Source organism: Artemia franciscana, chromosome 18, assembly GCF_032884065.1.
Source record: "Artemia franciscana chromosome 18, ASM3288406v1, whole genome shotgun sequence".
In the NCBI taxonomy this organism is placed as follows: Eukaryota; Metazoa; Arthropoda; class Branchiopoda; order Anostraca; family Artemiidae; genus Artemia; species Artemia franciscana.
The window spans coordinates 11,621,894-11,645,154 of record NC_088880.1 but is presented as its reverse complement, the minus strand read 5'-3'; the positions used below and the strand labels follow the sequence as shown (position 1 = coordinate 11,645,154).

Below are 23,261 nucleotides of genomic sequence, written 5' to 3'. Positions count from 1 at the left end.
ACTTGCCCTTTTACTTTGAAAGTAGACATAAATTGATCTGGATTTTCGATTTGGGCTCCAAACGACGTCATTTGGAAACATGAGTTGTATTTTCTGATTTTTGACAAAAAACGCTTAGATTCTGACGTTTTTCCAGTAAGGAAAGTCTTCAATGGCTCTGGTTGTGCAGCCAATAGAGGAAGTTTAACTTTTCCTGAGGCGCAACACATTCCCATTGTTTCACCATTGAATTTCAAGGCCTTGCAATAGGGACAAATTTTAGACATTGTCCCGATTTGAACACATCTACTCAAGCTATAATCATCGACTGGGTTGTACCTGAATGCCAGGCGATAACTTTCAGGTTGCTCTGATTCCTCGGCACGCTTTCTTTTCTTACTTTCTCTATCAGCAGCAAGCCTGATTTCTTGCTGTTCTTGTGATTCCTCGGCACGCTTTCTTTTCTTACTTTCTCTATCAGCAGCAAGCCTGATTTCTTGCTGTTCTTGTAATTCCTCGGCACGCCTTCTTTTTTCACTTTCTCTTTTAGCAGCAAGTCTGCTTCCGCGTTGCTCTGGTAGTTCCTCGGCACGCTTTCTGTTCTTTCTTTCTCTATCAGCCTCAAGCCTGTTTCCTTGCTGTTCTTTTGATTCCTCGGCACGCTTTCTGTTCTTTCTTTCTCTATCAGCCTCAAGCCTGTTTCCTTGCTGTTCTTTTGATTCCTCGGCACGCCTTCTTTTTTCACTTTCTCTTTTAGCAGCAAGTCTGCTTTCGCGTTGCTCTGGTAGTTCCTCGGCACGCTTTCTTTTCTGACTTTCTCTATCAGCAGCAAGTTTTTTGGCATAGACTCTTTGAGCATCTTCATCGGCTTTTGCCATGGTAAGTTCATCAGTCATTGTAAACTTAAACATTAATAGATTTCTACGTGAACATATGTCTTAAATATCTTGAATGACGTCACCGTCAAAGCAAAAATGACGACAACTAATTTCATGACGTCAGTCAACACAGAAACATGACGTCACCTGATCCACAGACAGACACACAGACAGACAACTTATTTTTATATATATAGATAGATATATATATATTAAATTTATATATATATATATCTATATATATAAAAATAAGTTGTCTGTCTGTGTGTCTGTCTGTCAGGTGACGTCATGTTTCTGTGTCGACTGACGTCATGAAGTTAGTTGTCGTCATTTTTGCTATGACGGTGACGTCATTAAAGATATTTAAGACATATATGTTCACGTAGAAATCTATTAATGTTTAAGTTTAAAATGACTGATGAACTTACAATGGCAAAAGCCGATGAAGATGCTCAAAGAGTCTATGCCAAAAAACTTGCTGCTGATAGAGAAAGTCAGAAAAGAAAGCGTGCCGAGGAATCAAAAGAACAGCAAGGAAACAGGCTTGAGGCTAAAGAACGCAAAACCGCGCAGTTAGATGAAGATCCACCTGGACAGCGAGAGTCAAAACATATCAAAACTGAAAATGATAGTGATGATGATTGGGTTTGGGATTTTGACTTGGATAAGGTCATCAATGCCTACCAGATTTTAGTTAAAAAAAACAAAGGTTCGGCGATATGTATTTCATAGTGAAGCTGAAAAATAAAGAAGAAAAAGAAAACTGAAAAAAGAAAAAATGTAAAAAACTAAAAAATACTAAAAAGAAAAAACACTCAAATAGAAATTACAGACCGGGACACAAATGACGACCGGGAGAGAGGGAATATAAATAACGACCGGGACACTCAAAGAGAAATTACAGACTGGGATACCGGGACACAAATGACGACCGGGACACAGGGAATATAAATGACGACCAGGACACAGGTATTTAAGAATATCGTTCAAAGACAAATTTTAATTGTAAGAAGACCGTTGAAAGAGAAATTTCTAATTGTAAAATGACTGAAGAACCTACAATGGCAACGGTACCACCATCGAAGTAGATAACCAGTGGGTTGTTCCATATTCCCCATTATTATCAAAAACATTTAATGCACACATAAACGTTGAATACTGTAACTCCGTAAAGGCAATCAAATACATATGTAAATACGTCAACAAAGGCAGTGACATGGCAGTTTTTGGCTTGCAGCCCGAAATCAAAGATTTTGACGAAATCGTACAATATCAGGCTGGAAGATACATAAGCAGTAATGAAGCTGTTTGGCGAATTCTTTCATTTCCGATACATGAACGTAGTCCAGCTGTTGTTCACTTAGCGGTACATTTACAGAATGGTCAACGTGTTTATTTCTCGGAACCAACGTGCAACAAAGAGCCCTGAATCCACCGGATACAAAATTAACAGCTTTTTTTTTCGCTTTGCAAAAATGATTCTTTTGTAAAAAAACTGCTGTATACTGAAGTGCCTTCGTATTACACGTGGAATACTAAAAATAAAGTATTTGAACGTCGAAAACAGGGTAAGTCAGTCGACGGCCAACCTACCATCTTCAAAGATACCACGATAGGAAGACTCTACACCGTTCACCCCAATCAACATGAATGCGTCTTTCTACGCCTGCTTTTGGTGAATGTACCCGGTCCGACATCCTTTGAGTATTTGAGAACTGTAAACGGTACTATACATGACACTTACCGTAGTGCATGCCAAGCTCTGAATTTATTGGAGAATGACCAACACTGGGATAACTGCATTAATGACGCGTGCGAAACTTCAACCCCAAGTCAAATTCGTGCATTGTTTGGCATCATTTTAACAACTTGCTCTCCATCAGCTCCTACAGAGTTATGCGAAAAATATAAGTCAAAAATGTCCGAAGATATACTCCATCGAAAACAATTAGAGACGTCAGATATGACTTTTGATTATACATCAGTAATTTATAACTACACTTTAGTTATTATAGAAGATTTGTGCGTACGTATGGCAAACAAACCTCTTCAGGATTTGGGAATGCCTTCACCTAACCGTATCGCTGCTGTTTCGACATGTGTAGAATCGGATCGTGAACAAAGTTACAGTACGAGTGATCAATTGTCGTATGTACAAAATAACATTTCCAAGTTAACGTCGGAACAAAAAGACATTTATGATACGATAGACTCAATTTCAGGACGTATACAACTACCTGCTGATTTCTATAATTTAGTGACGTCCAAAAATGAATTGATTGAAAAAGTATTTCCGAATATTCTAAAAAATTATAAAAATAATAAATGGCTAAGTGAAAGAGCGATTCTCGCACCCAAAAATATAGACGTCCACGAAATCAACAATATTGTTTTGACCAAGATTCGAGACCAGGCAGTCCTTTACAAGTCAGTCGACACAGTTTTGGAACCAAATGAAGCGGTTAATTATCCATCTGAATTTTTAAATTCCATAGATCTTTCAGGGTTTCCACCAAACGTGCTACAACTAAAAATAGGCGTACCAATAATACTTTTAAGAAATATCAACCCACCAAAGCTTTGCAATGGCACGCGACTTGCCGTAAAAAAAACAATGGAAAACCTAATAGAGGCCACGATCTTGACAGGGCCTTTTGAGGGTGAGGCTGTTCTTATTCCTCGCATTCCCATGATTCCAACGGATCTGCCTTTTCAATTTAAAAGATTGCAATTCCCAATTCGATTAGCATTTGCAATCACCATTAACAAAGCTCAGGTCAATCATTAGAAAAATGTGGTATAGATCTTAATACTGATTGTTTTTCCCATGGACAATTGTACGTTGTATGTGGGAGGGTCGGTAAACCTGACAATCTATTTATATGCAGCGACAATTGGACAGCGAAGAATGTTGTATATTCGCAAGTTTTACGCAGTTAATTTGTATTGTATCTATCTATCTATCTATCTATATAAAACGAGTTGTGTGTATGCATGTTTGTTTGTTTGTAAAAAGAGCGTTTGCATATGACGTCATTATTAGTACATACGGCTTTGTATATGCACAGACAATGGGAAAGCCAAGAATGTTGTATATTCGCAATTTTTACGTAGTTTAACTCCTGCAGACGAAATGAATGCTTGCCTGAAAAATTCTAATTTATGGGCACACGTAAAAATATTAAAATTAACTACAAATATGCGTGTCCGATTGCAAACGATGACTCTGGTCAAACATTTCAGATCAATTGCTGGCAATTGGAAACGGAAAGCTCCCAGTAGTGGGAAAGCCAAAAATGTTGTATATTCGCAATTTTTACGTAGTTTGAAACACATATATAAATCTATCTATATTCACAGGTGGGACACAGGGACGTTACGCGCCATAATAGTTACGCGCCATTGTAGTTGTGTCCCTATGTCCCACCTGTGAATATAGATATATATATATATATATATATATATATATATATATATATATATATATATATATATATATATATATATATATATATATATATATATATATATATATATATATATATATATATATATAATATATATATATATATATATATATATATATATATATATATATATATATATATATATATATATATATATATATATATATATATATATATATATATATATATATATATATATATATATATATATATATATATATATGGTTTTAACTACGTAAAACTTGCGAATATACAACATTCTTTGCTGTCCCATTGTCTTTGCATATAAATAGATTGTCAGGTTTACCGACTCTTGAACATGCAACATATAATGGTCCATGGGAAAACAATCTGTATTCAGATCTATACCTCATGATTCTAATGATTGCCCTTGAGCTTTGTTGATGGTGATTGCTAATCGACCATTCCCTGTCCCGGTGTCCCGGTCGTCATTTACATCCCCCTGTTTCCCCCGGTGTCCCCGTTGTAGTTGTGTCCCTGTGTCCCGATCGTCATTTATATTCCCTGTGTCCCGGTCGTCATTTGTATCCCGGTGTCCCGGTCTGTATATACATTCGTTTTTTAGTTTTGTTTTTCTCCTTTATTTTTTTCCTTTTTTTTCTTTTTTAGCTTATTTAGATTTTTAGATTTTTTAGTTTTTTTATTAGTTTTTAGTTTTTTTTTCTTTTTAGTTTTTTTGTCCCGGTCGTCATTTATATCCCCCTGTCTCCCCCGGTGTCCCCGTTGTAGTTGTGTCCCTGTGTCCCGGTCGTCATTTATATTCCCTGTGTCCCGGTCGTCATTTGTATCCCGGTGTACCGGTCTGTATATACATTCGTTTTTTAGTTTTGTTTTTCTCCTTTATTTTTTTCCTTTTTTTTTCTTTTTTAGTTTTTTTAGATTTTTAGATTTTTTAGTTTTTTTATTAGTTTTTAGTTTTTTTTTCTTTTTAGTTTTTTTGTAGTTTTTACCTTCTTTTTAGTTTTGTTAATTTTTTTTTTTACTTATGTCCTGGTCGTCATTTATACTCCCTGTGTCCCGGTGCTTTGTTGATTGCTAATCGAACATTCCTTTTGTCCTGGTCGCTTTCTCTTTGAGTGTCGCCATTTATTTTTTTCTTTTTTAGTTCTTTTAGTTTTTACCTTTTTTAGTTTTTTTTAGTTTTTTAGATGAAATTTTTTTTTAGTTTTTTCCTTTTTTTCTTTTTAGTTTTTTATTGGTTTTTACCTTTATGTTAGCTTATTTTTCAGTTTTTTCCTTTTTTTTAGTTTTTTTTTTATTTTTTATTTTTTTTTAGTTTTTTACCTTTTTTTAGTTTTTTTATTTTTTTTATTTTTTTTAGTTTTTTAGCTTTTTTACTTTTTTTATTAGTTTTTAGTTTTTTTGTAGTTTTTGCCTTTTTTTAGTTTTTTCATTTTTTTTTTTAGTTTTTTATTGGTTTTTACCTTTATTTTAGCTTATTTTTCAGTTTTTTCCTTTTTTTTAGTTTTTTTTAGTTTTTAGTTTTTTTAGTTTTTTACCTTTTTTTAGTTTTTTTAGTTTTTTTAGTTTTTTAGCTTTTTTATTTTTTTTATTAGTTTTTAGTTTTTTTTGTAGTTTTTGCCTTTTTTTTAGTTTTTTTAGTTTTTTAGCTTTTTTATTAGTTTTTAGTTTTTTTTTGTAGTTTTTGCCTTTTTTTAGTTTTTTTAGTTTTTTAGCTTTTTTATTTTTTTTATTAGTTTTTATTTTTTTTTTGTAGTTTTTGCCTTTTTTTAGTTTTTTCAGTTTTGACGTCACCTGATCCAGTTTTTTCAGGTGACGTCACCTGATCCACGATCCACAGATCCACAGACAACTTATTTTTATATATATAGATAGTTTTTTTTTTTTACTTATGTCCTGGTCGTCATTTATACTCCCTGTGTCCCGGTGCTTTGTTGATTGCTAATCGAACATTCCTTTTGTCCTGGTCGCTTTCTCTTTGAGTTTCGTCATTTATTTTTTTCTTTTTTAGTTCTTTTAGTTTTTACCTTTTTTAGTTTTTTTTAGTTTTTTAGATGAAAATTTTTTTTAGTTTTTTCCTTTTTTTCTTTTTAGTTTTTTATTGGTTTTTACCTTTATTTTAGCTTATTTTTCAGTTTTTTCCTTTTTTTTATTTTTTTTTATTTTTTATTTTTTTTAGTTTTTTACCTTTTTTTAGTTTTTTTAGTTTTTTTAGTTTTTTAGCTTTTTTACTTTTTTTTATTAGTTTTTAGTTTTTTTTTGTAGTTTTTGCCTTTTTTTAGTTTTTTCAGTTTTTTTTTTTAGTTTTTTATTGGTTTTTACCTTTATTTTAGCTTATTTTTCAGTTTTTCCTTTTTTTTAGTTTTTTTTAGTTTTTAGTTTTTTTAGTTTTTTACCTTTTTTTAGTTTTTTTAGTTTTTTCAGTTTTTTTTTTAGTTTTTTATTGGTTTTTACCTTTATTTTAGCTTATTTTTCAGTTTTTTCCTTTTTTTTTAGTTTTTTTTAGTTTTTAGTTTTTTTAGTTTTTTAGCTTTTTTATTTTTTTTATTAGTTTTTAGTTTTTTTGTAGTTTTTGCCTTTTTTTAGTTTTTTTAGTTTTTTAGCTTTTTTATTAGTTTTTAGTTTTTTTTTGTAGTTTTTGCCTTTTTTTAGTTTTTTTAGTTTTTTAGCTTTTTTACTTTTTTTATTAGTTTTTAGTTTTTTTTGTAGTTTTTGCCTTTTTTTAGTTTTTTCAGTTTTGACGTCACCTGATCCAGTTTTTTCAGGTGACGTCACCTGATCCACACATCCACAGACAGACAACTTATTTTTATATATATAGATAGATAGATAGATAGATAGATAGATAGATAGATAGATAGATAGAAGATATATAAATAAGTTGTCTGTGTGTGTGTGTGTCGAGTGACGTCATGTTTGTGTGTCGACTAACGTCATGTTTGTCGACTGACGTCATTATAAGGATTGAGCTGTATGCGTCATGAAGTTGTTTGTCGACTGACGTCATGTTTGTCAACTGATGAAATTACATACCGGGACACAAATGACGACCGGGACACAGGGAATATAAATGACGACCGGGAACCTCAAAGGGAAATTACAGACTGGGACGCCCGGACACAAATCACGACCGGGACACAGGGAATATAAATGACGACCGGGACATAGGGACACAACTACAACGGGGACGCCGGGGGCACAGGCGGGATATATAAATGACGACCGGGACACAGGGATTGTTCGAATAGAAATTACAGACCGGGACACAAATGACGACCGGGACACCGGGACACAGGGAATATAAATGACGACCGGGACACTCAAAGAGAAATTACAAACTGGGATACCGGGACACAAATGACAGCCGGGACACAGGGAATATAAATGACGACCGGGACACAGGGACACATCATTAGAATAATGAGGTATAGATCTGAATACGGATTGTTTTTCCCATGGACAATTCTGTGTTGTATGTTCAAGAGTCAGTAAACCTGACAATCTATTTATATGCACAGACAATGGGACAGCGAAGAATGCTGTATATTCGCATGTTTTACGTAGTTAAAAACATATATATATATATATATATATATATATATATATATATATATATATATATATATATATATATATATATATATATATATATATATCTATTCACAGGTGGGACACAGGGACACAACTACAATGGCGCGTAACGATTTACGCGCGCGGGGGGGCTTGGGGGGGGGGCGCGAAGCGCCCCATCAACTAGGTGTTGGGGTGGCGCAAAGCGCCTCCCCAACAGCTAGTATATATATATATGTATATATATATATATATATATATATATATATATATATATATATATATATATATATATATATATATATATATATATATATATATATATATATATATATATATATATATATATATATATATATATATATATATATATATATATATATATATATATATATATATATATATATATATATATATATATATATATATATATATATATATATATATATATATATATACCTTATATGCCCCCAGGGCATAACTTATAACCCTTGCCCTGAGTGCTGGGGGGGTGTCATCCTCAAAGACATAATTTGTGGACCTTTAAATGACGTTTAACAAAATGACTACCTTGATTTTACGATTGGATGTGTTTGGGGAAATGGTGGGCGTGGAAGGAGGTTAGGTGCCCTTCAATAATTAAAAAAGGGCACTAGCCCGTACAGTTTTCAATCGGATGAGCTCTTTTTGAAAGTCCTAGGACAACAAGTGGCCATCTCAAAATTTCTATCAGATGTATCTTGGGAAAATACGAGGTGTGTGTGTGGGGATATCCACCCTCCGGTCACTCTGAATCTCAAAAAGGGCAATAAAACTACTGATTAACAATTCAATGAGTCCCCTCCGAAGTCTTGTGTGATCACCCTTTCTATATTAACCTTAAATGCCCCAGGGCATAGCTTACAACCCTTGTCCTGAGGGCTGTGGGGAGATTTTCATCCTCAAAGACATAATTTCCGGATCTTTCAACTCCGATAAACAAAATGGCTATCTCAAAATTTCGATGAATGGGTTTTGGGAAATGGTGGGCGTGGAAGGGGGTTATTAGACCTTCAATAACTTTAGACTATTAGAAAGGGCACTAGTCCTTACAATTTCCAATCGAATGAGCCCTTTTCAAAGTTTCTACGACAACTCCTTCGATTCAAAGTGCCCTGGTAAAGAGACTATCCACGTAGCCCCTGTGACCAATATAGGAAGTATTCTTCCTGAGTCTTGTCCTAAATCTATACGCTACAGGGTTTAAGGGATCCCAAATTTATTCTCTAGACTTAAGAATAGTTTCGAATTGCTTTTACTCAACGATTAGGGTTGACAAATCGAGGTATTAAGTACCATTGCTGAATCAGATACAAATGAAGATTTTTCTCCATATAGGCCTACAGTTTTCATTAACATAGGCTTTTTTGTTTTTGGTTATTATGGACCATGGTTTGTTCTTCGCTTGGTTTCGGCTGCTGCTACAACTATAATAAATAGAAAGGTTCGTCCTATGCAATTGGGCTCTGTTATAATTCCCAGATGTAGATTTTTAACTTTATAAAAGAATCTAATAGTTTACGAATTTTAAAGACGATGTACATCATTATTTTATATCTAAAATGTAAATAGTAGGCCCATAAATGAGAATATCATTAAAATTTAATAAAAAATACTGTAAAAAAGCAAAATTTTAGCAATATACTGTAAATAAAAACAATGCAATCAAAAACAATTTAAGTAATAATGTAATTAAAAACACTGAAAATTATGGATGATTATAACATGGGCTTATGTAGTTTCTTGTCTAGGGAGGGGGCAGCCGATTCTGTGATAAAGGGTGGGGGGATGAAGTTATATCGACAGTTCACAAAACCTTAGATTGCAAGCAAGTTCTATCATTCCTATGAAACCTGTACTAATAAGTAATCGCCAAAAACCATAAATCATCGATAAGCTTCAGCATTAATCTTCTTGGATGAAAAATAAATCTTTCCAAAACATCATGGATAATTGCTTCTCGTTTAACTTTTATTCTGTCATTCCAGCTGTTTGTTTCCAGCTTTTTCAACCATGTACTTTTATCTACTGATTTTTTAGCCATCTACCTTTTTTCAACTCCTTTTTCGACCATCTGCTTTTTCGACCATATTTAGTATAAATTTGAAGTTCTTGGGGAGAAGCTGCCCCCCCCCCCCTCCGTACGTCTAGAGATTATAAATATAAGTAATTTTCTGATTTTATACCGCATGTTATTGGTGGGGATAACTGGTTAATCTGGAGTAATACTCTATTTAGATAAACCCCGCACACTCTGTGGCCTCCATTCTAGAAACTGTTGAACGTATGAGAAAAACACTAAACAAAATGTTTACAAAATTTAGTTCTACAATATTCTATTTACAAAAAAAAATGCATAAAAACATAAGAATGGAGATATTTGCAAAGAACATGGAGAACATGTTTTTTTTTTGTTTTATCTTTCACTATTGAAATCTAGTTGTGGCCACTCTACGATAGATAGGGCTGGAGGAGAACTGTTTGGGTATCATAATAAAGGTTTACACAAGTTTATAGCTGACAATCTTAAATTATCAGGTGAAACCACTAGACGAATGAACTACAGGTGGTTTGCCACAAAACTGTCTTTTTCAGAGGGATTTTTTTCCATTTGGCTATTTTTCTCAAAATACCTACGTTGTTTTAGTTTCAACTTTTTTAGGGGGCCGGGATGGGAGTATTCAAGATTGAAGATTTTGATGCTCTGGCTGAAGATTTTCAACAACGTAGATATCAATGGGACGCTCGTTATAGCCTGCAAAAAATACAGCCGTGATACACAGGCTAAAATAGAGCTTTTTTAAGGGGTTGAAATCTGAGTGGCTGAAACCTTCTGGTGAAGGATTTTGACTATGGTGTTTCCAATGGGACTTTTTTCTGTTCATGTTCAATGCCTATTTTGTAGGTATTTCAAGCATGTTTTTGAAATTCCCAGAAATCTGTGTCTGATTTTACCATTAATTTAAATCATATTATGGTCACTACTCCTGCGAATCAGAATATGGACTCGAGTGCAGAATCAGCAATCATTATGAAATGAAGAACATTTCTGACTTACCATCTTTTTTATCAAAACAAGTCTTAAACTTTATTTTAGCTATGGGCTTTGGTTTGTTTTTCATTAAGTAACTGCTATTTCTTCACCCATTACGAACATATTCTTTGATAAAAAGGCCACTATCCTTTTAAAATTGTTATGTTTTGAAATTTTTTATTCAAACCCTGTGGGGTGACTTAAATTTAATATAAGTAACAAAATTTTTTTGTTGTGAGCTTTTTATGTGGTCTGTACTGTAATCTTTGCAGAAACTGAAGATGAATCCTCTGATGGTGATAAAGATGTTTTTGGAAGTAAACATCCTATATTTTCAGTAGAAAAAGAAGCCAATCTTATTGCTATTTCTCCTGGCATATCTACGTATTTTATTGCTAATTCTAACCATCTTCAACAGGAGCTCAACACTGACAGTGACAAAGGTATGCTTCAGATATCCTAACCTATATATTTCCGTTTCCAAAATAAAGAAAAGTGTATCTTTAACTTCCTTTGAAGTTACGGAGAAACGTGAAAGATCTGTACTCGAGTGCTTGCTGCGTCTGAGTGCTCTAGTTGAATTGTAACTTTTAGAAAAAAGTCCCTCTGCGACAAAAGCCGGTTTGAGATATTAGGAAAGACAATTCCTATAAAATATTAAGAAAGAAAATAACTCAGCAATTTGCCGAACTTATTAAAAGTGTCCCATGGAAGGCGTAAAGAATAATTTCACAATGTTGCCCTATTTCCCTAAGTTGGGTGACCAACTGAAAAACATTTAAAAAAAGACACAGCCTGAATAAGCATTCAGTAGCTCAAATAAACCACAGCCCTTTTGCAATTGTGGGAAAGACAAAATCAACCCCAGACTGGGGAGTGCTGTTTATTGGATCCCCTGTTTATACGGTCGTCTCTATAACTCACCAAAAACTGGACCTCACTCTACCCACCAAAAATTGGAAGGAGGTAATTGGAACAAAAACAATTAATCGACAAATCCAAGAAGCTGCGCCCAAGGCCTGAGAATTTTATTTTCACCCTGGCGCGACACGTTTACGAGAACCCTCACCATTTTATCTTGTTTCAAAATACCTCCGTGATTACCTTTGTTAATGGTCTGTTGCAAGCTTTCAGAGAGGCTGTCAAAACTAAGAAATATAGACACCAAAAATAGCCATAATAAAGAGATACCAAAGAAGCTTATTTGAGCCCCATTTATAACGAATTGAATAATTCAGATTTTCTCTTTTAAATTATAATATTTCGCAACCTAATAAAATTTCAAGTGATACCAGACCTGGTAAGCGATTGGCTTTTAAAAATTTATTAAATAAAATGAGTTCAGATATAGTTTTTGTATTGCCATTCAGTATTGTTTTTTTAATCCAGTAACACTTTCACCATTTCATGGAAAGGGTCTATCTATTCTCTATTATAATCGTTGTTTTTTGGTTTTATTGTTTATTTTAGTGGTTTTGTCTTATGGATTTTCTTTGTTCTTCCATCTTAGCTCTGAGGACGGCTAAGAAGAGGTCTCGACAAAATATTGGCATTGCATTTTGCTTTTTCACTGGCTGGAAATATCTTCATTTTTTTCTTTTTCTTGAGTTTTTTTCTCATTTTATTCTGCCAATGTTCCAAAGCATATTCACAATATCCTTTTCTAAGACCATTTTAGTTTTGTTAATGTTAACATTTGAAGAAGTGGAAAGTTTAGTAAAGTGCCTCGGTTGTCAAACACCTTTGGTTCTCAGTTTTATAGATTATGAGCAAGCATTCGATTTTGTTGATAGTAGAGCTTTAGCACAGTTCTTATCCTTGTATGGTATACCAGACAAATACATTAAAGTGATTTTTGCTATGTACGAGAATAATAACGCTGTGGTTAAGGTAGGAAATGAGGTTAGCAGCTGGTTTTGTATTAAATCAGGAGTTAAGCAGGGTTGTGTTCTATCCCTCTTTATATGGATCATTTTGATGGACTTTTTTCTTAAGGAGCACAGGAAAGGTAATTGGAGACCACGGAACCAAATGGGGAGGAAAAACCCTCCTGGACATAGATTATGCTAATGATTTAAGCATATTAGATAAAAGTGTGAGCAAAATGAATGAATTTTTAGAGGTTTTGCGTGTTCAGGGTGCCAGAATAGGTTTGAAAATTAATGTTAAGAAGGCCAAGTCACTAAGGCGAGGAATAAGTGAAGATGAAAAGGTGGCATTGGGTAGTGAAAAGATTGATCAGGTGGGCAGCTTCACTTACCTTGGTTGTATTATTAGCAAAGTCGGTGGGAGCAGTGAAGATGTTAAAAGTAGAATAGCCAAGGCTCAGGATGTTTTGTCATAGTTAAAAAAATTTGGAAGAATAGGAAGATAAGTCTGCAAAGCAAGATTAGAATATTGGAAACAACACTGATGACAGTGGTCAAATATGGCTCTGAAGCATGGGCGCTCCGAAAAGCGGATGAAAATTTGCTGGATGTTTTCCAGAGAAATATCCTACGGATTGTTTTGGGTACCCGGCTGACTGACAGTATTTCAAACAGTAGGTTGTACGAAAAATCTGGTTCAATCCTGCTTTCTAGGGCTAAAATGAAAAAAATAAAATGAAAGATGGCTAGAACACATTCTGCGGATGACAGATTGCCGAAGATTGTCCTTTTTTGCCAACCGTCTGGGGCTAAACGGAAAGCAGGTCGTCCTTGTCTTGGGTGGGAGGATGTCATAAATAAAAATTTAAAGGAAATGAGAACTTCCTGGGAGTGTGTAAAGAGGGAGGCCTTGAATATATTAGGGTGGAGGAGTGTGCGTAGCTGTCTCGGCCTCAGGTCGGCTTGGTACTGCGGTGAGTTATTCGTAGTAGTAGTAGAAGTATTAGTAGTCGTAGTAGTAGTAGTAGTTAATACACACATGGATTAAATAATATAGCCACATTTTCTTTGAAATTGCATCTTTAAAGAATTGAATATACAACCTAGGGTTTAAGAATTTAAAAATATTGTAAGTTACTACAAAGACCCTTCAATTATCGAAGAGACAGTGGAGACAATTTAGCCTTTATAAATTAGTCAATACAGTTAGAATTATAAAAATCGAATTGAGAGGAAAAGTAAAATTCAAAATCTTAAAAGTTTAATTGTTTGCAAATAAAAAATGTAAAAAAGTGATTAATTTTGAGTGATTTTTTCTTCTTTTTTTTAGATTTACCTATCATAGGGTCTTATGAAAATGATGTCAGCAAACAAGGATGTGGAACACCTTGCGAGCCTGATTTGATAAGCATATGTCTAAAACAAGAAATGATTGTGGATTGTCAGGAGAATGAGCTGTCAAGTAACATTTATGTATTTGCTGAAAATGATATTATAAAACAGGATGTTTGCCGTACTGGAGAAATGCCTTTCGAAGAGAATGCATATGAGAAAACCTTGCTACAGAGATCACATCTGTCTGATAATCAAGGAACTCCTAGTGGAGGAAACCCTTTCGACTGTATTGCTTTTACTTCAAGTTTGAATTTGTCTCAACATGACAAAACTCATACTGGAAAAAAACCTTTCAAATGCTATATTTGTGAAAAAACATTCCGTCAAAAAAGAAACCTATCTGATCATCGAAGAACTCACACTGGAGAAAAACCTTTCAAATGTGACGTCTGTGAGAAACGTTTTAGTTCTAGTTCGTATTTGTCTGGACACCGAAGAACTCACAATGGAGAAAAGCCTTTGAAATGTGATATATGTGAAAAAAAATTCCGCCAAAAAACCCACTTATCATATCATGAAAGAACTCATACGGGAGAAAAACCTTTCAAATGTGACATATGTGAGAAACATTTTAATTCAAGTTCAGGGTTATCTCATCATCAAAGAACTCACACTGGAGAAAAACCTTTTGAATGTGATATTTGTAATAAATGTTTTACTTCAAGTTCCCATTTATCTATTCATCAAAGAACTCATACTGGAGAAAAACCTTTCGAGTGTGATATATGTGAGAAAAATTTCCGCCATAAACATTCCCTATCTAGTCATCAAAGAACTCACACTGGAGAAAAACCTTTCAAATGTCATATATGTGAGAAAGGTTTCACTTCAAGTTCCAATTTGTCTTATCATCGAAGAACTCATAGTGCATGTATGCGAAAAAATATTCCGCCAAAAACATCACCTATCTGATTATCAAAGAACTCATACTGGTAAAATCCTTTCAAGTGTGATGCACGTGACAAAATTCTTAGTTCTATTTCGTTTTTGCCTGAACCTTAAAAAACTTATAACTGAGAAAAACCTTTCAAGTATATTATATGTGGCAAAAATTCCGCTAAAAAAATAAACACCTATCCAATTATCAAAGGATTCGTACGGGAGAAAAGTCTTTCAAATGTTATATATGTGAGAAACATTTCACTTTAAGTTCCCATTGATCTTATCATCAAAGAACTCGTAGTGGAGAAAAATCTTTCGAATGCAAAATATGTAAGAACTGTTTTACTGTAAGTTTTAATTTATCTCGTCTTAAAAGAACTCATACGGGAGAAAAGTCTTTTGAGTGCACCATGTGTGAAAAAACTTTCAGCCGAAAATCCAACTTTTCCAATTATCAAAGAACTCACGATTGAGAAAAACTTTTTGAATTTGATTTATGCGAGAAAAGTTCTCATCACCAAAGAAATCGTACTGAGGGAAAACCGTTTGTTTAGGCTAGTGTGTAATATATTTATAAAAATGTTCATGTCGAAATTACTGTGGTACTAGAAAATTTTACTTGTAAATGTCAAAATTCTACTGGTAATACTGCTGTTACAACGACTGCTATTATTATGTCTAAGGGTATTCAGATGAAACGTTTAGGGAACGCTGAGAGATGTTGAACTAAATCAAAACTTACGTGTGCAGGTTCTCTAAAGGACATCGGCAATATACCAGGAATGGCTTAAGGTATTAGTTTGAAACTATCACGGAGCGTTAAAGGTGCTATTTTACTAAGAAACAGACAGTATGTGCATTCTACTACTGTTATGACTAGTTCTATTACTAAAGCCAACGGTATGATGAGGGCAGGTTAGCCCTAAATCAAGACGTCCTTGTGAGTCCATTTTGTCAAAATGACATATCAGTAAAGAATATTAAATTGAGACAATAGGGGTAGAATGAGGAATATATTGAATTAAAAATATTCTTTTGGGTTGTAAAAAATATGTATCAGCAGGGTGTTAAACTAAAACTTTTAAGGTTATTAATATTATTATTATTAGCCTACTATTGAAACGTTAACTAGTAACTAGAGAGGGAGAAAGAGAGTGAGAGAGAGAAAGAGAGAAAGGAGATCTGTATAGTCAAAAAATATCTTAGCATAGCTAAATTGAGCTTTTTTTTAAGAATTCTTATATTTAAACAAAAATCACACACTACAGCTCAGCATTGAAAATCGATGGAAGAAATGCACAAATGAGTTGGCGTAACGATTAGTTAGCACTTTAGGGGGTAGAAGTTTATTTTGTAACCGAGTTCGTCTAGTGGGAGAGGCTGGTTCAGGTAATACTGATTGGTGGCTCGTACTGGCTAGGACGGATTTTCCAAATTGCAGAATCAGGTGTTCAAGCCAGACTTTAAGTGGAGGTAAATTCAGTTTCGCGAGGGCTTGATCATAAGGTATCTCACGGTTTCGGAGTATAACCCTTGTTGCTCTTTTCTGGACGGACTCTGTCGCGTAATAGCTACGCCAGGCGGATAGCAGATGGGCCCCGCACCGGGCACGCGTACTCGAGCAACGGGCGAGCATAACACATGTAGGCATGGAGAAGACTTTCAGTATCACATCCAAGACGCCTCATTTTGGTAAGTATCTGAAGGCTTGCATTAATCTTGTGTACGGTTGAATTAATATGGACACTGAAATTACAGTCATTAGTGAAAGTTAGACTTGGCTGCGTTGATGGTAAGGTCATGACTTGAGCATTCAGTCTAGCTGATCAGATAACAGGTCTGAAAACTGCTTTGTTATGATAGTGTTTTCGACTAGGTAAGCGAGCATTATGGACATATCATCTACAAAATTGTAATGGTCTTCGTGATAACTAAGCAGGGAGTTAATTACAGCCAGGAAAATTATTCCAGCTAATTTCGTATCTTGTATGGCTTTCCTGGAGATTCATGCCTGCAGTCAGGTGGCGGATTGGGTCAAAGACCTTTCTGAAATCCACAGCGCAAATGTCGACGAAACTGCTACCTTTTCCGAGCCATTGGAGTACGCAGTCACATCCATACTAGGTAGATTGCAGTGCTAAACTTGGGGAGGCCAACGCACTGGAACTTATCAATACGCCCATGAATTTGTTTCAGAAGCAACTTGAGTATGAAGGCCTCCGTTACTTTCGCTAAATAAGGGGTAACTGAGATTGGGCGGAGATCGTCGCATGCACTAGGGGGGGGGGACTTTTTAGGGATAACTCGATATAGGCCTGTTTCCACTGTGACGGGAAATGGCCAGAAGCAAAACACTCGTTTATGATGATTGACAGTGGTGATCCTTTGACGTTGCAATTTGACAGGTAATTCACCAGGGTATGAAGATGTATTCGGTTTAATCTTCCGTAATTCCGTGTAAACGTCGAACTCACTGACAATTATGTCGCTCTCGGGCTCACATTTTTCAAGTATGGTGGACTTTTCATCAGTCGTAATGGGTGGATAGGTAGTGCAGATCTTGGTGAAGAATTCACTCACTTTTTCTGCACTGATTAAAGACCCAATTTCTGAAATGTAATAGATGGTAGAATTTGTAAAAACCTAGTAAATATAAGCAATAGCTTTTTATTGAGTCAATAAATATCTGTCTACGATGATGTGGTAGCCCACTTATGTGTCACTAGCTTACTGATGAACAGACGATCTATGAAACTTACTAGGGGGCTGAGAGAGGGAGGTGTAGAGGTTTTCTTGTAAACCTCTACTTAAGAGTTCCTGAACATTAATATTACAATATACCTGTTTTGTACTTCAGAGCTTTTCAAACAGTTCGTGGTAACGAACTGTAGTAAGGAGCGACTCGGCTCAATAGTAAACCAAACTCTAAAAAACAGAATTTTGATGCTAAAAAATACATCAAAAGAATCGAATTTTTATGATGATTCTAAATATATAAGTTTCATCAAATTTAGTCTTTGTCATCAAAAGTTACGAGCCTGAGAAAATTTGCCTTATTTTGGAAAATAGGGGGAAACACCCCCTAAAAGTCATAGAATCTTAACGGAAACCGCACCATCGCATTTGGCGTATCAGAGAACCATAGGCCTATAGCAAAATTTTCAAGCTCCTATCTACAAAAATGTGGAATTTCGTATTTTTTTTTGCCAGAAGACAAATCACGGGTGCGTGTTAATTTGTTTTTTTGTTTGTTTATTTTTTTCCCAGGGGTCATCGTATCGACCAAGTGGTCCTGGAATCTTGCAAGAGGGCTCATTCTAACGGAAATGAAAAGTTCTAGTGCCCTTTTTAAGTGACCAAAAATATTGGAGGGCACCTAGTCCCCCTCCCACGCTCATTTTTCCCAAAGTCAACGGATCAAAATTTTGAGATGGCCATTTTGTTCCGCGTAGTCGAAAACCATAATAACTATGTCTTTGGGAATGACTTACTCCCCCACAATCCCTGGGGGAGGGGCTGCAAGTTACAAACTTTGACCAGTGTTTACATATAGTAATGGTTATTGGGGAGTGTACAGACATTTCAGGGGGATTTTTTTTGGTTTGGGGGGTGGCGTTGAGGGGAGAGGGCTGTGTGGGAGGATCTTTCCTTGGAGGAATATGTCATGGGGGAAGAAAAATTCAATGAAAAGGGCGCAGGATTTTCTTGCATTACTGTAAGAAAAATGAAAAAATAAACATGAAAAGTTTTTTTCAATTGAAAGTAAGGAGTAGCATTGAAACTTAAAACGAACAGAGATTATTACGCACATGAGGGGGTTCTAAAAATTGGGGGTTCTTTATGCTTTAGTATTTTTAGTAATTTCAACTATCTATTCTACGGCCTTTCTGATTCAGGGGTAATTCTTAAAGAATTTGGACAAAACTTACGATTTAGTGTAACGTATTAACGAAGGTACAAACCACCTCCTATACGTAATTAAATAAAAAAAACTAGTTTTTTTAACTGAAAGTAAGGAGCGACATTAAAACTTAAAACGAACAGAAATTACTCCGTGTATGAAATGGGTTGTCCCCTCCGCAGTCCCACGCTCTTTACGCTAAAGTTTGACTCTTTGCCACAATTCTACTTTTTAAAACAACTAAAAACTTTAGCGTAAAGAGCGTGGGACTGCGGAGGGGACAACCCATTTCATACACGGAGTAATTTCTGTTCGTTTTAAGTTTTAATGTCGCTCCTTACTTTCAGTTAAAAAAACTAGTTTTTTTTATTTAATTTCTGAACGTTTTTGAATTAATGCATGTTTGATTTTGGCTCTCCGCACATAAATTATTGAAATGAAATTAGTATATTAATTTTTTTTTGGCTAAATGGCTTTCTCTTAGTTTTGATCAGACGATTTTGAGAAATAAGGGGTGGGGAAGGAGGCCTAGCTGCCCTTCAATTTTTCGGTTACTTAAAAAGGCTACTAGAACTTTTAATATTCAACGAACGTTTTTATTAGTAAAAAATATACGTAACTTAAGAATTAACTTACGTAACAAACTTTTATATTCTTATATTTTTAGTATGTGTACGAGGGGGTTTGTACCCTCGTTAATACCTCGCTCTTTACACTAAATCGTAAGTTTTGTTCAATTCTTAAAAATGACCCCTGAATCAAATAGGCCGTAGAATAAATAGTTGAAATCACTAAAAATATTTTAGCATAAAAGTGAGGTATTTATCTCCTCCTAAATACCTCGCTCTTTATGCTAAAGTATTTTTAGAACCCTTCATATGCGTAATAATCTCTGTTTGTTTTAAATTTCAATGCTATTCCTTACTTTCATTTGAAAAAACGTTTTCATGTTTATTTTTTCATTGTTTTTTTTTTTTTATAGTAATGCTAGAAAATCCTGCGCCCTTTTCATTGAATTTTTTGCCCCATGGCATATTTCTCCAAGGAAAGATCCTCCCACATAGCCCCCTCCCTCAACCCTACCCCCAAAACCAAAAAAATCCCCCTGAAAACGTTTGTACCTTTCCCAATAACCATTATTATATGTAAACACTGGTTGAAGTTTGTAACTTGCAACCCCTCCCCCAGGGACTGTGGGGGAGTAAGTCATCCCCAAAAACATAGTTATTAAGATTTTCGACTATGCCAAACAAAATGGCTATCTCAAAATTTTGATCCGTTGACTTTGGGAAAAAAATGAGCGTGGGAGGGGGCCTAGATGCCCTCCAATTTTTTTGGTCACTTAAAAAGGGCACTAGAACTTTTCATTTCCGTTAGAATGAGCCCTCTTGCGACATTCTAGGACCACTTGGTCGATACGATGACCCCTGGGAAAAAAAAAAAAAAAAAAAAAAAAACAAATAAACACGCACCCGTGATTTGTCTTCTGGCAAAAAATGCAAAATTTTACATTTTTGTAGATAGGAGCTTGAAACTTCTACAGTAGGGTTCTCTGATACGCTGAATCTGATGGTGTCATTTTCGTTAAGATCCTACGACTTTTAGGGGGTGTTTCCCCCTATTTTCCTAAATAAGGCAAATCTTCTCAGGCTCGTAACTTTTGATGGCTAAGACTAAAATTGATAAAACTTATATATTTAAAATCAGCATTAAAATGCGATTCTTTTGATGTAGCTATTTATATCAAAATTCAATTTTTTAGAGTTTTGGTTACTATTGAGCCGGATCGCTCCTTACTACAGTTCGTTACCACGAACTGTTTGATTTAGTGCAACGTATTAACGAAGGTACAAACCACCTCCTATACGTAATAAAAACATAAGAATATAAAAGTTTGTTACGTAAGTTAATTCTTAAGTTACGTATATTTTTTACTAATCAAAACTTTCGTTAAAAATTAAAAGTTTAGTTGCCTTTCTAAGTAACCGAATAATCGGAGGGCAACTAGGCCTTATTTCTCAAAATCGTCTGATCAAAATTAAGAGAAAGCCATTTAGCCAAAAAAAGGTTTAATATACAAATTTCATTTAAATAATTTATGTGCGGAGAGCCAAAATCAAACATGCATTAATTGAAAACGTTCAGAAATTAAATAAAAAACAACTAGTTTTTTTAACTGAAAGTAAGGAGCGACATTAAAACTTAAAACGAACAGAAATCACTCCGTATATGAAATGGGTTGTCCCCTCCGCAATCCCTCGCTCTTTACGCTAAAGTTTGACTCTTTGCCACAATTCTGCTTTTTAAAACAATTAACAGCTTTAGCGGAGGGGACAACCCATTTCATATACGGAGTAATTTCTGTTCGTTTTAAGTTTTAATGTCGCTCCTTACTTTCAGTTAAAAAAACTAGTTTTTATGGCACTTGGTATTAACCAAGTGACATATAGCAATCGCCAATTCTGTCGGTCTGTCTGTCTGTCTGTCGGTCCCGGTTTTGCTACTTTAGGCACTTCCAGGTAAGCTAGGACGATGAAATTTGGCAAGCGTATCAGCGACCGGACCAGATTAAATTAGAAATAGTCGTTTTCCCGATTTGACCATCTGGGGGGGGGGGGCCGGTTAATTCGCAAAAAATAGAAAAAACGAAGTATTTTTAACTTATGAGCGGGTGATTGGATCTTAATAAAATTTGATGTTTGGAATGATATTATGTCTCAGAGCTATTGTTTTAAATCCCGACAGGATCTGATGACATTGGGGGGAGTTGGAGGGGGAAAACCTAAAGTCCCAGTTTTGCTACTTTAGGCATTTCCAGGTAAGCTAGGACGATGAAATTTGGCAAGCGTATCAGGGACCGGACCTGATTAAATTAAAATAGTCATTTTCCCGATTTGACCATCTGGGGGGGGGGCGATTAATTCGGAAAAAATGAAGTATTTTTAACTTATGAGCGGGTGATTGGATCTTAATGAAATTTGATGTTTGGAATGATATTGTGTCTCGGAGCTCTTATTTTAAATCCCGACCGGGTCTGATGACATTGGGGGGAGTTGGAGGGGAGAAACCTAAAATTTTGTAAAACACTTAGAGTGGAGGGATCGGGATGAAACTTGATGGGAAAAATAAGCGCAAGTCCCAGATGCATGATTGACATAATCGGAACTGATTCGTTCTCTTTGGGGTAGTTGGGGGGGGGGAGTAATTCTTAAAAATTAGAAAAATGAGGTAATTTCAACTTATGAACGGGTGATCAGATCTCAATGAAATTTGATGTTTAGAAGTATATCGTGTCTTAGAGCCCTTATTTTAAATCCCGACCGGATCTGGTGATGGGGGCGGGGAGTTGGGAGGGGGAAACCTAAAACTTGGAAAACACTTAGAGTGGAGGGATCGGGATGAAACATGGTGGGAAAAATAAACACAAGTCCTAGATAGATGATTGACATAAACGGAACGAATCCGCTCTCTTTGGGGTAGTTGGGGGGGAGGGGGGTATTTCTGAAAAATTAAAAAAATGAGGTATTTTTAACTAACGAACGGGTGATCGGATCTCAATGAAATTCGATATTTAGAAGGATATCGTGGCTCAGAGCTCTTATTTTAAACCCGACCGGATCTGGTGACACTGGGGGGGGGAGTTGGGAGGGGGAAACCTAAAATTTGGAAAACACTTAGAGTGGAGGGATCGGGATGAAACATGGTGGGAAAAATAAACACAAGTCCTAGATAGATGATTGGCATAAACGGAACGGATCCGCTCTCTTTGGGGTAGTTGGGGGGGAGGGGGGTATTTCTGAAAAATTAGAAAAAAGGAGGTATTTTTAACTTACGAAAGGGTGATTGGATCTCCATGAAATTTGATATTAGAAGGATATCGTGTCTCAAAGCTCTTATTTTAAATCCTGACCGGATCTGGTGACATTGGGGGAAGTTTGGGGTGGGGAAACCTAAAATGGTGGAAAACGCTTAGATTGGAGGGATTGGGATGAAACTTTGTTGGAAAAATAAGCAGAAGTCTTGCATACGTGATTTACATAATTGGAACGGATCCGCTCAATTGCGGGGGGGGGTAATTCTGAAAAATAAGAAAAAATGACGTATTTTTAACTTACGAAGGAGTGATCGGATCTTCATGAAACTTCATATTTAGAAGGATCTCGTAACTCAGATCTCTTATTTTAAATCTCAACCGGATCCAGCGTAATTGGAGGGGGGCAGTTGAGGGGAACCAGAAATCTTAGAAAATACTTAAGAGGTGAGATC

General features: G+C 35.2%; 1 protein-coding gene across 1 annotated transcript in view; it reads left to right on the top strand.

Moving 5' to 3' along the window:
• The window catches only part of LOC136038612 (zinc finger protein 501-like), a 33,918-nt gene extending 15,553 nt beyond the window's left edge, over positions 1-18,365 (top strand). Inside the window, exons 3-4 of the mRNA XM_065721830.1 lie at positions 11,222-11,392; positions 14,148-18,365. Of these exons, the coding sequence (XP_065577902.1) occupies positions 11,222-11,392; positions 14,148-15,124 (1,148 nt within the window). The 3' untranslated portion in view covers positions 15,125-18,365. The remainder of the gene's footprint in view (positions 1-11,221; positions 11,393-14,147) is intronic.
• The last annotated feature ends 4,896 nt before the right edge of the window (positions 18,366-23,261 follow it).